Consider the following 17,720-nt stretch of genomic DNA (forward strand, 5'->3'; position numbering starts at 1 on the left):
AAAATATCAGAAAGTGATTTACGATATTCAATATAATAATTATTACAACCTTTAAAGGATACACTCATCAAAGTGGCGTATTACCGTAAGTCGGTTTTCAACATGTCACGAGCGAGATAGGAAGTGAAGTTCTAATAGCATTTCAGTTGCCTTCATAAAAAGAGTGAAGAGTAAATAAATTATATCATATTACTCATCATATTACCATCACACGAGATGGGGACGCATCTTAATAATAAATGTAAAGGGTGCAGAACATTTTGAAAGTACTCAGGACAACAATGTCTTTTTATGGCGCTGTGACGTCATCGGGAGCTCGAGTAGGATGGGACGAGTATGTGCGCGCATTGTCTGCTAGTGACGATCTGTTATGTTTCAAGAGCACTCCATCCTTCTTAATACAAGACCTTGTTATAAGGTATGGTGTAGCAGGCACACTTGCGCCAGACTTCCATTCGAGGAAATTTTAAAAGGTTTTAACATTAATTAGAGCATACCGCTCGTTGTGGCCTTGTTGAATGTGAGAGACAAAGCATTTTCTCATTATTTAGCCCCTGATGTCATGTTAAATAAATCATACTTCGTTTATTTTATTGCAGTGATTTCCACCCTCTTTTTGCCTATATTTGTTATAGTTTTAGCCTACAGCGATAATTAGAGAGTCTTATATATCCCATAAACAAACAGAATTGAGCTTTCTCTCATTTATTTTAGGGAACAAAATATTGAATACCTTCAATGTGTTTATTGCGTAAACTAATTACTATTAAATAATATTTTTTAAATTAAATATTATTTGGGAAAATGTCCTAAACTGACGCTTACATCATGTACTTTTTATTTAAATAATAATAGCAAACAGTCTTTTAAATGAATTTCTAACATCTATTTATACTTTTTATAATTAAGTATAAATTCTGTGTTAGGTGTGAGGTATATAAAAGCAAAAGGTCCAAAACAGTATCGAACATGCCTTTTACATCTCTTTTTGTCAAACCACATGACAAAGAGTCTATAGACACTAGACACTGTCGTGAGTGCAAATTGGACGGAACTGGGCTGGTGATACAAAAACTTGTATCCGACCACGAGAGATTCTTAAAGCCTATTCGAGTACAAAAATGTGTGTCACGGCGCTCTTGTCATATTGTGAAGACTGTAGCACTCTGAAGTGAAGAATATTAGTATATTCCACAGCGCATATAAATATTTTAATAGTCCTATCTGTATGAAACTTCATAACACCTATTAAATTAATAGCCCAGATTGTCATATGTTCAGAAAATGTAAATCTTAACAGACGATTCTGAGTTCAAATGAAAATTTGGTTCTTGCCTAGAAGCACAATCCTTTTTTTTTTATTTTCCATGTGCTTAATTTGTGTTTATAATTCATCTCGTGCTCGGTGGTGGTGGTGTTAATGTATTTTTTTTTATTGCAAATGGCGTGAAACAGAAACACTTTATATTTTTTTAATTATTTTACTCAAATAGATATTAGTAACTGTTTAAAATGCAACACACAATCGAAGGGGAATACAATTGTTCCGTAGACTCTAAACTAATAAAATATTCAAGAGAATGAACAATGTAATAAGAAGGCATTCAAATTTATCGCTGTCAAATGGGAAATACATGTAAATGAGAGGGTTAAGGCCTGAGTCCTTTCAATCATTAAATGAAGACCTTTGTCCTTCAGTGTGACATTAACAGGCTATTAATTTTGCTTTTTACGTTAAACAGAATCATCCAGTTATTAAAATTTTTATTAATCAAAAATATTAAATTTTCATTAGTTATATAATAATTAACTTACTAATATTCAAATATTAAAATAAAATATTGAATTCACATGAAATAGATTTATTTTATTTGTTAAAACAAATAATTACTTCAATGATATTGTTTACATTAAGGTCTTAATAATAAAAAAATTGTTACTGTGCAAATCATGACGGCGTGGAATGGTGGCCAGAATGCTAGCAGCATTTCCCTGTTGAAACGCAATTCTGATCCTTAACATTATTATTAAATGAAATTATTACCATTGTACTTACAACTGAATATTACTAATTAAAATAGTGTTTTTAATAATTATAAATACTACCATTATGATTATTACAGTATATATAAATTCGAATTTATTATTCTAGTTAAAAATAATTTTATTAATATTTTTACTAAATTATTTCTAAAGAAATATTACTAGATTTACTTTTAAAATAATGTAAATTTAAAGTGTAATCTTAACTTATAATTAATTCCTAACAAGATTTCAAACCGTTTAACTGTTCCTTTCATTTTGAAATATACTTATGCCAGTCGTTTTCACTCTCAATTATTAAACAATAAATAAATATTGGACAACATCACACACATTACTCTGATCCCAATGTAAGTAGCTAAAGCTCTTATGTTATGGAAAATCAGAAGCAACGACGGTACCACATACACTCAGACCCAAGACGACATAGAAAACTAATGAACTTTTTTCTACATCGGCTCGGCCGGGAATCGAACCCGGAACCTCGGAGTGGCGTACCTGTGAAAACCAGTGTACACACTACTCGACCACGGAGCTCGTCAAATGTTATCTTAATAATAACTTTTTAACAAAGTTAGTGAAGCTATCAACCATCTATAGTAGTCTAAGCTAATAATATAAAAGCGAAACTAACTTCGTCTGTCTGTCTGTCGGTCTGTCCGTTGCTATTTCAATCGAACCACAGAACCGATTTTGATGAAATTCGGTATGAAGCAAATTAAAACTCCAAAGAAGAACATACGCTACTTTTTTTATGTTTAACATCTGAAGACGTCCCCTAAAACGCGAGCGACACCGCGAGTCACAACCGCTTAAAAATAATTAAAACTAGTAAAGCTATTATTATTACTCACACAAGCTATATCGATGCATGTTTTCTGTAAACGACCTTATTGTCATATTCAACGTCGCAACTAACTTTCTGATTTGCACGATCATGATCACGTTTCATTTTCGTTCGCATAATTGGTCCCTACAGAAATCAACTGTTCCGAAATAATACATTTAAAACGTTCATTGTTAAATCCGAATAGAAGATTATTTCAAATGGAATTTAAGTTTTTAAACGTTTTTGCATAAGTCAAATGTTTCCAGCGATTCCATTATATAACCAGTTTCATAACTGACAGATTTATACTATCTCTATTGGCGAGTTGCAACTTATGAATATAAAATTTCTTTTCCGCAGGTGCAGAGGACATTTGAACGAGTCGCAATATGTTGGCGGAGATATACGTGAGTTTTGTATGAGCTTTATTACAAAAAGAGATAAACGCGTGTCTAGTAACATGTAGTTTTCTATTCCTTATTTTAGACTACAACATCAATACTTGTATACATTTATTATACATGCGAAAGTAAATATGTCTGTCTGTTTGGTATGAAGCAAGATTGAATTTCAAGGAAGGGTGTTTGGGCGTCACGTGTTAGGCAAACAGAGCCTTTGTTTGCCTAACACCTGACGACCAAATCCCTGAAACGCGAACGAAGCCGCGAGCGACAACTAGTTATCTAAATATGATGGACTCATTGATCTAATGGATTATTTCTGAGGCTTATTATTTAACGTACCACCTTTTTATAAAAATAATAATTAGAAATTATTAAAAAATATCTTCTAACGATCTACGTTTACACGATAATGATATTACAGTACATTAGAAACATTAATTTAATTATATATTTAACCGCTCTTCTGTGTTCGTTTTAATTATATGTTGTATAATATATTGAGTACACCGAAAATTCAGAACGCGATAATTTGTCGGCGTAGGTTGTTAAAGTAATAATAACACATTACTCCGTCACTCGATAGCAAAATTACGCATCAACGTGAAAATTAAAAGGCGTTTCATTCGCGTATTCGTCGGAAAACGTATCTCATTATGTGAGGGAATAAATTGGAACACACTATTTGTCAAACACTTGGCGGCAAGCGTTCCGATCCGCTTCGATTCAATTTGCGCAAAATTTAATTGAAATCGAAACGGGTGATATAAAAGCCCCTTGTGGGGATTATCCTACAATGCGTTAAAAACTAGGTTACTTTATTTAATCAGATTGAATTTTCTCGTGCTGTCAATATGGAAAATCGGTCAAGTGGTAGCTGGCTAACGCGTAATGGATTTTATAGCTCTTCAAGAGCTACAGGCTGTTAGAGCAGAAAATATTCGACGGCGCGGTTTGTATGAGCAACTTGATTTCTTAAATATTATAGTTATTTTTGTTTATTAACTTTTATTTCAAAAAAAGACCAGACGAGAAAATCTCTTTGTCAATAGTCCAATACGAATAAAATAAGGTCAGAAGAGATATGCGCGGCAGCTGTCACGGCTGACGAGGGTGCAGTGAAGCGCTCAAATTAGAATTCGACGTGACGGACGAGAATATACAGAAGCTGTCGTCATTTTCCAAATCGGCGATATCATAACAGTGCGGATTAGGGACTGTAATTGAGATCAACTGAAACCCTCTTCATGTCTTTTAATTGTGAAACCAACTCAGACGTCAATATTCCAATCAATTTTTTGAAAAATGATTGGCAATCTCATTTTAGAGAATAAGCAATACTTCTATTTTTCCCTCCGTATATGTATGAATTAGTGTTACGTATGTATAAGTTGTACATGGTCAAAAGATCAGGATCAAACCTGCAATTCTGCAAATAGAATACTTGAAAGAATATGATTACTTTTAGTTACTTCTGATTGTAAATTATTGATGCACATACCTATACGGTAGTTAATAAAGTGCATATTTTAATTCATAATTAAATTGCTGATCCCTATTATATTTATTTACGACCGGCGCATTATACACTATTGGAAACAATCCGGGTATCCTTGGAATATTACCTCTACCGCAAAAGTTTATTTCATAGCACTGAATGAAAAAGGATTGGACTATTCCAACTGGACATTTGGGCAGACTGACGCCAATGCTTCTCCAGAATTATTGTTACTTGCCAATATACGATTACACGATTCGCTTAAATGCTATCGATCCGCTAAATAAACTTTTAGATAAGAATTCTAAATAGTCAGATCTCTATAACTAAATAAACATAATAATGGGATAAGACCGCCGCCGCTGTCGGTATTCTTGCTGCTGAAAAGGCCATCTGTACCTAGTTGCTAAGGAACCATTGGGGCACAAATATATAGAAATAAATATAGGAACCGTTGCTTCTCAGAACTTATTCTGTAATAACATATATGTATGGAAAAAGAAAATGTGATATTCATAAACATTGATACAAGGAACAAACTCAAACTAATTTCTCCAGTTACTCGACTGCGTACAGTCAGTAACTCTATTGTAGGGCAATATATGGAATTGTTGAACAGGAACCCAGAACGCGTACAAAGGCCTCTGTAACCAAATTTAAAAAAATGTAAACTAGCGTTCGTGTGCAAGAGATAATTACAATTAGTGAGTTCATGGTTGATAGCACATCCTGGGAATTAAACGATTGCCTCCTGACTATATCTTTTTTATATTGAATATAGGTAAAAATTACACACTTCAGAGAAGTCAGGCCAGGTCAGGGTATTTATTACGCGGGAAGTTTTTAATTTGTCAATCAAATAATATATAGCAATATTGAATAAAGGAATTTGATTTGATCTGATAATAACCGACCTACACGTCTGGTTTTAACTCATAATCATACTAAATATGTAGAATAATATATATACATGATTAAATATTTACTTAAACGAATGTTATTATAATTGGTCTAACAAAACAGACCGCGGGATAGCAGCAGGACATGCTGGCAACAATTCGCCGTGAATAAATAAGTAAATTTATCACTCATTCTTCTTCAAACCGGAACACAATACAAATTAACACCGATGAGCTTGCACAAACCCTGCTAAAAAATTAATATGAATTGTCAAAATCATTAACAGCACTTTTAAAATTTAATAATTTTAAGGGGTTTTTTTTACCTAGACACTTATGATTTACCTTTGAAAATATTTTTAATGAAACGTAGTATTACTTTATTAACAACGAAACTTCACAAGTTGAGATTAAAGACGAAACATCAGTTACAAAAATTGAAAACTTAAATAAGAGTACCTAATGCTACATTTTCAATCTCGTGTTTTTAAAAAGTTATTCAAACGTCCTTTTTACACGACTGCTCAAATTATTAGGAATGTAATATTTTCAGGATTCATGATACGGCATGTGACTTTCATTATTCCACCATATCTTTTAAATACATACTTCGACCTATGAAGTATCGTTAGACTCCTTACATCAAGTCTAACGATACTGGTTATAAATGTTTTTGAAATAAAAAAACATATTTTATTTCGATACCAAACAATTTATCCACGTATCCTTATATAAATTAACTTATTATAGTTTAATCGTTCGAATAAAAAAAAAACAGCTGGAATATTGCAACAGTTACGTTGAAAATTTTACAAAATTACCTTCAAAGCATATTTGATGGAAATACGAGAGCCAGTCAACTGAGCTTATTCAAGAATTCGAAAAGCAATCGCTTCCATATCACTGCGTTCCTCATCCCGTACCTCTTGACATAGGGAGCAGCTGAGCGAGGCAGCGAGAGGCAGCAATTAAATGTCGAGCAGACGTTGTGTGATTAAACTAAAATGCTAACATGTTAACACGTAATTTAACTTCTTAATACTATCGCTTTAAAGACCATAATCCTAAATGAGAGACGGGTGATCGAACAAATACTGGTCCTACGGCAGGATCGTGACATGTGAATTTCTCTTTACAAATTGCATTTTGTAACGCAGCCTAACTTTAAGTGTTATGACGTACATTCCATAAGCGATTGATATGTTTACATACACACATGAACACTTTTATTGGTACTGTAAATTAAATAAATGTTTAATTTGATTTTAAAACGTGTGAGCGATGGAAGGCCGTATGCTTTGTACAGGCTGGATAATATTTCTTGTTGCTGTGTTTTGTTTTTAAGGGTAAGAGTATTATTACAAGCACAAGAAACATGACATCTTAGATCCCGTGCTGAGTGGCACATTGACAGTGTCAGGACTAGTTTATAATTTATTCAGCGTCAATGTACGGGGCTACGGTGATCATAATCCATCAGTTGGCTATGTGTGCTCGTTTGCCTTCATACAATACATTTAAATACAAGAAATTGTATTATTTTACATTTTTTTTATTTATGCAAAACTTTACAACTTAATTTGCCAATGAATCGTTGTTATATAGTTACTGGTTACTATGTTCAAACAACTACCTATTCATTATCCCTACGCATGGTGAAATCGTCTAATTGTCATCGAAACATGACATATCGTATCTGTAATCTTCAGCCTCCTGATCGGTAAGTAGCAAACGAATGACTTTTGAATTATTACTCGGTGACAAATTCACTGTACATAAGCAAATTGAAATGTTTATTAATATCCGGACTTTAATCAGCGACGCGCGACCATAAAAGCATGTGGTCAATATATATGACTGTTAGGTTAGTATATATATTATATCAAACGATTACAACGGCTGGTATACTAATATAATAAATGGGAAAGTAACTCTGTCTGTCTGTTGCTCTTTCACGGTTATTCACTGAATCGAATTGACTGAAATTTTGCTAACAATAGCTAACAAACGCGAGCGAAACTGCGGACGACGACTAGTATGTTGTAAATCGTAAAGTAACATTTACCTTCCATTTATTACCTCATTACGACTAAAAACTTAACCGGTCATAATTAACTTTGAAAGTAGACAGGGGCCTAAATAAGACCAAAGAATATAAACAACGGAATATTAGGGAAAAAGTTTTACGCGGACAGAATCGCGAAGAACAGCTAGTCAATTATGAAACAAACTATCCTACTAGAAATATTTTAAGCAGCCGATTTCTCATGTTAAAGGATACAAATAGTCTTACTTTACAGTTATATCCTACGGTGTAATGGGATATAAAATCACCAGCAATTTAGCAGGGCTGACACAACAAAACGACATATCACAGGCCTAATTCGTTTCATTGCTCTCTAATGCGGGTTCATAAAACATGTTGTTTGCGAATAAGCCCAATGCCCCATACTCAGAACGGAATGGAATTATAGTGGAAACACGGACGTGGGTCAGTATCTACCGCTATTTTGATCTTGAAAGTTGACCTATAAATTCAAACGGTTATTAACATTTTACTATGACTGCCTTCTCGGTTATATATAAGGCCGCAGATCCCGAGGTCCAATAAAATTATTGGTTGTCATACCATCGAAAAATTCTCACTAACAGCAAAGAGTCTGAAAGTTAGAAATGTGTACATTCTCGTGCCTCGGAAACATGTAAAGCCGTTGGTCCTGCACCTGAACTCTTTCAGGTCGTTTCGGATTTGCCGTCCTATCGGATTATTTTAGTGAGGGAACAGACAGTGCACCCGTATTTGCGCACACAATTTTGCACCACAATATGTCCTGTTGGCTGGTCTCCCTTGAGATTAGCCGTGGCCAAAATCGGTCAGCGTGACATTATTATTATAACATTTTAATATAATTTAATAGATAGCTTTGGATAGGACCGCTTTGAACAAGCCCATCTGTTTTCAACTTATTCAATTTCTAAAATTATAGTACGTTGTGTTTCGATTAAGACACATACATTTATGTACAAGGATCATAACTTCTTAGTTCCCAAGGTTGATGGCGCATTTAAGATGCAAGGTATCACCACTTAATAACAGGTGGCACATTTGCCAGCCCGCCTACGTATTATAAATAAAATATAGGTTAAGAATACAAAACTTTGGCTAAATCAACTCATATAAAATTTGTTCGTTGCTATTGGTATATTATTTGTTCAATGACCTCGCCGACATGAGTCTGGAATCTTGGCAAATTTTCCCACTTAATATATTTTACAGTATCGAATAAATGTTATCGCGAGAGATTTTTTTTTTATATTTGTCTTTATTCCGCCTTTCGAACATTTTTTAATTTTTATATTTTTAAAAAAATCAATGAACTCAATTCCATGACCATGTTAATTATGAAATATATCACGTTATTTTCAACTAAGCCTGCATTTAGAGAATAAAATCTAAATCATTAAAATGTACCCTCGATGGGAATAGTGAACCTCCATTTCACCGACAGCAGGTGAAGCAGTGTACCTGGCAGTAATATGGAGCTTGCTACTATATCGTAAGTCTGCCGATCACTAGCTCTCAGTCTATAAGTAAATTTAATGTAATGTATTAGACCGTACTACAATGATCATTATATCATGATACTTTTGAAATTGAGTAAGGAGATGGAATAAAATAACTGAGTCGTAAGATATATCTCAAAGTGATAACATACATTATGTATTTGAAATGCGTTTATAATGGGACCTTTTGCAACTATACTACAGGGAAGTGACTATAATGGTGTTAAATAAAATAGAACAATCAAATCAATCAAAATATTTAATATAATAAATAATTAAATTAATACTTTAATACTAGATACATATAACACGAGTAAACTCAAAATATTTTTTAAGTCGGTTGAAAAGAAAATTAATATGACAAAAATGTATACGATAAGATAATTTTTTTAACATTGTTTATAGTTGATTTTTGATAAAACTTTACAGTTACGAGAATAACAAAATATTTCGAATTTCTTCAAGTTAGTAGTTTTGTTGCTAAAGTAAAGTTTCAACTAAAACTACGCCAGAGTTGAAATACAAAGAACGAGGAAACAGCGTTTAATTTGCGTCAGGAGCAATTTTTCCCACGTGATACAAAAACAACGCCCTATTCCCATTCCACCTGTTTATGAGTTTCTCGCAGTTTCAAAGGGAGAGATATCGCGCTTTATGCTCGTATTTGAGGATGAGTGTAACTCCGCTAGTTTTGTCTTGCGGCAACGCCCGACAAAATGAGAAGATGTAGACGTTTCAAAGGAGGCTGTGCATTTTTAAATGCTCACCAACGGGGCAGTCTATTAAAAAGAAAAGAAGCATATTTTTCAAACGAAATCGACTTTTCTAGTATTTTTCTTGTTATGTTTAACAACGCGAGTATTGTTAGAGATAGTCATACATTCCGATCACGTTGGACTACTTTAGGAATATCACGCTTGAATAGATCTTTTTGTTTCCTTCCATTGCCTGCTGAATTGAATATTCCCAATATTTTAACAATTTTGTATTCGCTTTAAACAAAACAGCAAAAAATAATATTCAGCAACGTTGAAAGTTCATCTCACAACTTTTATGATAACAGTCCGACTCTCTTCCACTTTAAAATTTTTACGTCGGATACAAAAAACTTTGATTCTTTTCATATTTTTTGTATCTTTATAAAATAAAACAATATTTTGAAATGAATATTCCTCACGCAAAAGCCGTAGCTTAACATTTTACCTTTTGTTTTAAATATACAGAAAATATTTAATAAGCAGAAACACTGTTTATGAATATATCATCCTCGATTCTTTCTCGTTCGGTCAAAGAAATAATAAAGCAAAATAAACGTTTTTCACGCACACTTTCATCAGCGAGATCATCAGCCCTAAGCAGATACAGGGGTAATCCCATCCGTATATTCAAGAACAGAGGCGCAACGTCGCATTCCATAACGGATCCGCAAAGCTTTGAGGGGACGAGACATTGCGATTCATTCTCGCATTTAAAAGCAAGACTGTAATTTCACAAGCCTTTGTCTACGAACCGCGTGGTCCCAGCTTATACAGAAATATGCGCATTCGAAACAGTTTTTTTTTTATTTCGTTTCAAGTGGTTCGTTTTAGTTGCCTTCTCGCCTCGATTGTTTTATCTCACCAAGAACGCGTGATGCGTGTTTAACCGCTGACGTTCAATTGTATCAAAATATTCGCGGGTTGAGTATGTCAGTATTTTACTACAAATAGTTTATGCAACGTGTGGCCTTATTTTGGTGACTGGGTCACTGCACTCTTGCAAAGTTCACAGTATTGATTTTATTGCGCACGCCCGAAAATATAAATGGGGACTCGTGTATGGAAGTGGCCATTGATTTAATCGACGCGAATAAGAGCAGCATATTTCACATACTTCGTTAACACAAGTACGTCTACCCGTCTGACTGCACTAGCGATATGCTTAACAAAGCTCTCAATTACAAAAATATATTTTACTTCTATGCCGATTAAAATTTATAAGACATATTTTCATAATTTAATTTTTATTCTTACGTTTATATGGATAAAGATTAATTTATTAAACATTTATTATTTATAAGTAATTCAAATTTGTGATATTAAAAAAAATGCTTAACACAATATAATTTATAAAAATCGTCCACAGATTCCCGAGACCTGAGAGAGGATCAGGAAGTTGATCTGAGAAATTTCCTGCACAACAAACTTATTCAATCTGACAAGGAGTAAGTGAATCTAACTTAAGACTTACGCTTTTAAATTAGAAGCATTTGCTTTTTTATAGTTTTTTAAATATATCCAAATGATTTTATTATTAGATTATAAGTATAAACTGTACTATTTATTATAGATACGACTTTACCTATAATAGTAGTTTAGGAGGAAATTAGTTAAACTATAATTCGTTCGAATATCAAATGAATGATGAAAGAAAATAACAAATCAGTATTAACTAAACATCCACTAAGCGACGTTTAATGTAAAACAGTTATTTCCTATGCACACTAAGTTACACAATATATAATAAAATATCTGTAAACTACAAACAAGTAATAAAAACGATATATATTAGCAAGTTACCTCTTTACTATATTATTTTAACATAATGTCGGTTAATGACAACTTCGCGGTCTCACTTGCATAATTACTTCAGACGCCGCCGTCGAGCGTCGACCCCGTGCGACTTTGACCCAGTTCTTACCCTAATTTCCCATCTCGTGACGTAGACGATATTATCTATACAGCCAACGTCGTACTACGACTCAATTTAATAGCATTTAAAAAGTTTTTATTGAATTTAACTAAGCAGCCGCTATCAATTCGATATTAAAAAATATATTAATTATATTTTACGTTTGATTTTATTGGGGGTTTTTAGTATGTAAATAAAAAAATGGCGCCAATAAATCTAATGTCATTTTTAAGTTAATTTAATTATTTTAAGCTAATTTGTTTGGTAATACGCTACTTACACTAAATAAATAATCACACGTGATATTATGAATTAAGTGTTTTCGCTGGTTTGAAACTGAAAATATTTAAAAATGGTTTAGGTGTATAAAACCTTTATGTAAGTTAGCTTAATTTAAACCATTTTTTTTTAAAAAGACACAGTTTATAATACCGTTACATTTTGAATTGTGTAGTTTACGTGTTTCAGTATTTTAAAAGTACACGAAAATATTTATATTCCGTTGACATCAGCTTTTCAGAATTTAGGCTGAGCCGCCATTAAATACTGACATAATATTCTTTTCGTGAATTTACGCTAGTGATTTCACACGTAATCCTTATCTTTACTGTACATACTTATATATAAATTTAATGCAGTGTTTGAGATGCAAAGAAGAAATGTTTACATATTTGATTTCCCTATGAGGTGCTACATTTATAGTAGCCAACCCTTGTGTAATGTTTACCTTCCATTACCAACGATTTGAAGCGCTTCGTAAAGGGTTCAACGAAATAACATTAGACGGCGAATGTTTTGTTCTCGTGATAGACTATTTAAGGAAAATAATTCTCTCTCCGTTGTGAATACAGTCTTGATGTTTGTTTCTTCCAAGTTCTGTAATGGATTTTTGATCATATAAATGTATTGTTAGTCTGTTGACAGCACTAAAATATTGATTTAGTACTACAAATTAAATATGTTATAGGATAATTATCTTCTTAGTTTAATTTATATGACGAGAAAGGTTTAATTGCACATTATTACATACCATTTATATTAATGTAAAAAAAATAATTTCTAATTCGTTTCAATATATTATGCCTCAATTTTTTTTATTACTACAGATAAAAAATAATATTAAATACCTCAATCACAAGTAAGTTGAATCGATTCTATTTTGCAGTCAAATCAAGACGAGTAAAAACTTACCGTAATTTTGTAAGACTAACTCTTTTTTAAGGCTGGTGCTAAAATAGCTATTTTCTATTACAGTTTTTATAAAAGTTCTATCAACTTCCGTTGTTCCCAACTTTGTCATATTCAAGTGTTTTCAACAACTTTTCGCATTTACAAACAGTTTACGTCAACAATTTCTCATTTGCCTGGACTTAACAAATATAACATTTACATTTTACAACTTTATAACAACATTAGTTTTGGGTTATGACGTTTTGTTATTTTAACACGTTGTTGACAGTTACTTGCGTTTTGTACTTTTGAGAGAAATGTTTTTTTTTTTATTATTATTAAATAATTAATATATAGTGTGAAGTATTTTATTATAGTTTGTAGACTTTTCTTTTTAACTGTTGCTTATATTCCAATGTTTATTGCAGGAATTAATTGTCATTTTAAATATATTGAAGTAAAGTCGTTAGGTATCGTACGGGTTGTCTGTATGAACATTTTTTAGCATATTGATAACCAGCCGCCTGTCTGACACCAATCCTAATTCGTATTAATTTTGATGATGAGGAACATAAACGTTAGTTTCTTAACTCGGCTCTTACGACACCTACGCGCTGAGATGAGGTGACTCTTATACTGAAACCACATTTCTTAGTAGTTATCTATATGAGTATATTATTAAGAAAGTAAAGAATAATGTTATGTTAGAAGTGCCTTGTTACAATTACGTCATGGTTCTATAGATAATATAACACAATGAGCGTTCAGTTAAGGTGTCTCTATATAAAAATAATGCTAGCTGTATCTTCCGCGACTAGCCGTTATATAACATTGTTAATAGTTTGGAGACAATACGTAAAATCAAAAAGATAAGTAATTGCTATGACGTACAAAAAGTGTTAATAACATTCAAACGAATCTGTAAAAAATCACTTTTCACATTTCGTATGGCATGTTCTTTTATCTCGGGTTACTTCACACGTCACTTGTTAAAAACATCCGAAGTCGTTGTTTGTAATTAGCAGTGGTTTGAAGGAAAGAGCGAATACGAGGGAAATAATTGGTGTATTTTATTTGAATTCCCTCGGGGTGTAATTGGGAAGCTCTCTGTACAACATCACTGATCGAGATAACAAAAGGTCCAACGAATGCGAGCTAAAATAACCCTTATCGCGATGTAATAGAAGCGTTGGCATATTTTATTTTGATGTTGATAATGGTACGTAAGTTTGCGCTGTTTTACAAATCGTATATACGAAACGATAACCATGTATTCGATGTTTTATTTTTAACGAGGAATAAAATTCGTTGTGTATTAATTTCAATAGCGGAAATTTGTTCGAGATTTTTTTATATTAACGCTAGTAAATTTATTTATTATATAATACATATAATATGACATATTTACTACATTCAAAGCTTAGGGTTATTGCACTATTATTTGCAAGTAGTTAGGTTATGCGTTTATATGCGTTTAATTTCTGTTTATAATTCATCTCGTGCTCGGCTGTGAAGGAAAACATCGTGAGGAAACCTTCACGTGCCTAATGTGAACGAAATTTTGCCACATGTGTATCCACCAACTCGAATTGCAGTAGTGTCATGATATAAACTCCAAACCTTCTCCACAAAGGGAGAGGAGGCCTTAGCCCAGTAGTGGGACATTTAACGGCCAATACTTTACTTATTTTTTTAGAAATATATACAACATATTATAATAATAAAAAAAGATATACAATTACAAATGAAAAGATATACTCAATATTCTTATTGTAATTGTAATTTTAATATTTATTTATTTTTTCATCAGGGACAATTGCATTGAGTTGAATGCTGCCTATTTCACTTGCGACAGTGTGAAGAAAATACTCAAGGAAGCCAAGAAAAACCACGACTTTCGTAAGTATATATTTTATTTTATTTATCGCTGTATTTTAAAGATTTGATTTGCTTTGTATTTCAACAATTTTTACATTAATTGTAAATCTGACATAAAAATATATAGGGTCGCAACTGACAGGTCTCCAAATCTATTTCACAATATATATATTTTATATATATCTAGCTTTTGTTAAAAATATTGAAAGCGCGATTCAGACTCTATTATGTTTACAGATGTATATTTAATACGAACCGTAAAATCTGTCTAACAAGAATACGTTTAAAACATTTTGCATAGTATTCCTATACTAAAGTAACATATTTTTGTTTCATTGTAAGTTGTAACAGCTTAAAATAGACTTGAACTATATTCAAAATTCATATTAAATTACAAAATAATCGGTATTCCACTTTGTTATTTATAATTATTCTCGTGCTCAACGCTGGAAGAAAAAATCGTGAGCTATTTTTCATGGATTAGTTAAAATTCTGGTGCATGAGTACATCAGCCTGCATTGGGGCAGAAGTTAATGGTATAAGCGACTGGTTAAGATTGAGAGATGAAGAGGCCTTTACCGAACAGTGGGGCATGAAAAACTAAAGTATATATGTAACATACTTTACATTTTGTTATTTTATTTATCATGATATACACATATCGAAACAAAAAACAAAGTTTCAGGCCATTTTCATCACATTTGTTTTGAAACGTTCACAAATATGCGGAACAATATTATGATATGAAATTAATATCCAGAGATCCTAAATTTATTCGAACGACCGTGAGTTTAAAGCTTTCAAACATTTTGTACATGTTTTGTTTAACTCCAAAAAAATATATTCGCGAAAATGTTTGTTATTTCGCTCGGGCTTATATTTAAATTTATATTTTACCATCCAGCTATAATAAAACAAACAAATTTCAATGAATTTTAAATTATACTAGCCAGGTGAAGATAAGCTTCGATCATTTTGGATCTATAGTCGTAGCCTTGATAGTTGACACCCAATAACGTGAGTCCAGTCGCTAGCACGGATTGAAATGAAAATGGAGGAGGATTGTGTAATTTATTTATTACTTAAATATAATACATCACATACATATATATATATATATATATATATTATATATATATATGACAACATCACATACATTACTCTGATCCCAATGTAAGGAGCTAAAGCACTTGTGTTATGGAAAATCAGAAGTAACGACGGTACCACAAACACCATCACAAACATCGACTCGGCCAAAAATCGAACCCGGTACCTCGGAGTGGCGTACCCATGAAAACCGTTGTACACACTACTCGTTTTGTTTCGTGTGAACACAACACTTACAGTCTACAAGTACAATTAATTCTATAATAACATCATATTAACAGCTAATATTTAATATATTATATAGTTTTGTCTTTCTTATTTAATTCACAGATAACATCAATTATATATTAAAAATAATTTAATTTTTTTCAAAGTGTATTTTAGTTTTTTTTTATGATATAAAAAAAGCTCTTTAAAAATAATCGATTATCTATATATATCGAATATATATCGGTCCATACAGGCCGTTAATTGGTTGGAAATCGAAGAATAATTGGTGACCGGACACTCGTTAGGAGATAACAAAATACGACATGAATAAATTGCATTTTATTTTATTCCAAATACAAATCCATCCGAATATGGAAACATTCATTCGCTGTAATACCTATTCGTGGTAACATCCGAAGAGATCACAACGACGTAATAAAGGGTAGATCTGAGAAAATGAAAGTATAATCAAAAGGGTACGTCCACGTCTATTGTTAGCAAGAAATAATATTTCCACGCGCGAATGGCTAAAATGGGTTGCCTAGCCACCAAGGAACAAATATATTGCGATTTGCTCCTTCATTTTCTCGCAAGGTATTTTATTGCTTTGGGGTCTCTCATAAATTCTGAACCCACTCAGAGAGAAAAATAAGGCCTCAGCGAGTCTCAAATTGTTGCGAAAAATACTTATTACTAGACCGTCATCGTAGTAAAGTTTTGGAATAACATAATTCTGATTTAATTTGAAATAATTTATTTATGTCTGTGGTATAAAATTATGCTGAAAGGTTTCTTGAACGCAGAAATCAAAGTATTTACTAGTTCGATTTGAAAAAATCTCATTTTGTGGTACATATGTTATAGTTTATATAGCATCACGCGGGCGATACCGGGCGGGGCAGCTAGTAATATTATAAAAATACAAAAAGTAATATCAAATAAATTTAAAGTACATATGTTTTACAAATAATACTAATTTTTTAAAATGATAAAACGTATACTTTATAGTCTATCGTGTAATTGTAAGAGTGTTCATATTATGATACATCTAATGTAAAGCACTTATTTTCGAGCGACATACTTTGTAATAAGACTCTTATAAATATCAACATTAATAATATTAAACAGAATATGTAATTTGGTTATAAAAACGTTATAAAAACGTATAGGATAATTTTATCACAACATGTTTTAATATTGAAAATTTTAATAAAATATATAGAATATTAAATATATAATATATACAGAATATTACCGGCACAAACCCAATATCGATAGAATGATTTGTGTAAACGTATATTCAGAACGACCCCTACAGACATTGTCACTCGGCTACCGAATTTTTCATGCAGAAGCGGTCGTGCAGTATAGAATGTTTGCCAACATACACATTCCGAATATAAATATATTCAGGGACATTGTAAATATTGAACACGGTCGCCATCTTCTGT

At 32.2% G+C, this 17,720-nt stretch overlaps 1 protein-coding gene across 1 annotated transcript in view; it reads left to right on the forward strand.

Moving 5' to 3' along the window:
- Nucleotides 1-17,720, forward strand: part of LOC113399362 (cell adhesion molecule Dscam2-like) — a 93,666-nt gene that overhangs the window by 42,388 nt on the left and 33,558 nt on the right. Inside the window, exons 4-6 of the mRNA XM_064217933.1 lie at nucleotides 3,233-3,279; nucleotides 11,359-11,437; nucleotides 14,885-14,973. Of these exons, the coding sequence (XP_064074003.1) occupies nucleotides 3,233-3,279; nucleotides 11,359-11,437; nucleotides 14,885-14,973 (215 nt within the window). The remainder of the gene's footprint in view (nucleotides 1-3,232; nucleotides 3,280-11,358; nucleotides 11,438-14,884; nucleotides 14,974-17,720) is intronic.

Source organism: Vanessa tameamea, chromosome 19 (assembly GCF_037043105.1).
Source record: "Vanessa tameamea isolate UH-Manoa-2023 chromosome 19, ilVanTame1 primary haplotype, whole genome shotgun sequence".
Lineage (NCBI taxonomy): Eukaryota > Metazoa > Arthropoda > Insecta > Lepidoptera > Nymphalidae > Vanessa > Vanessa tameamea.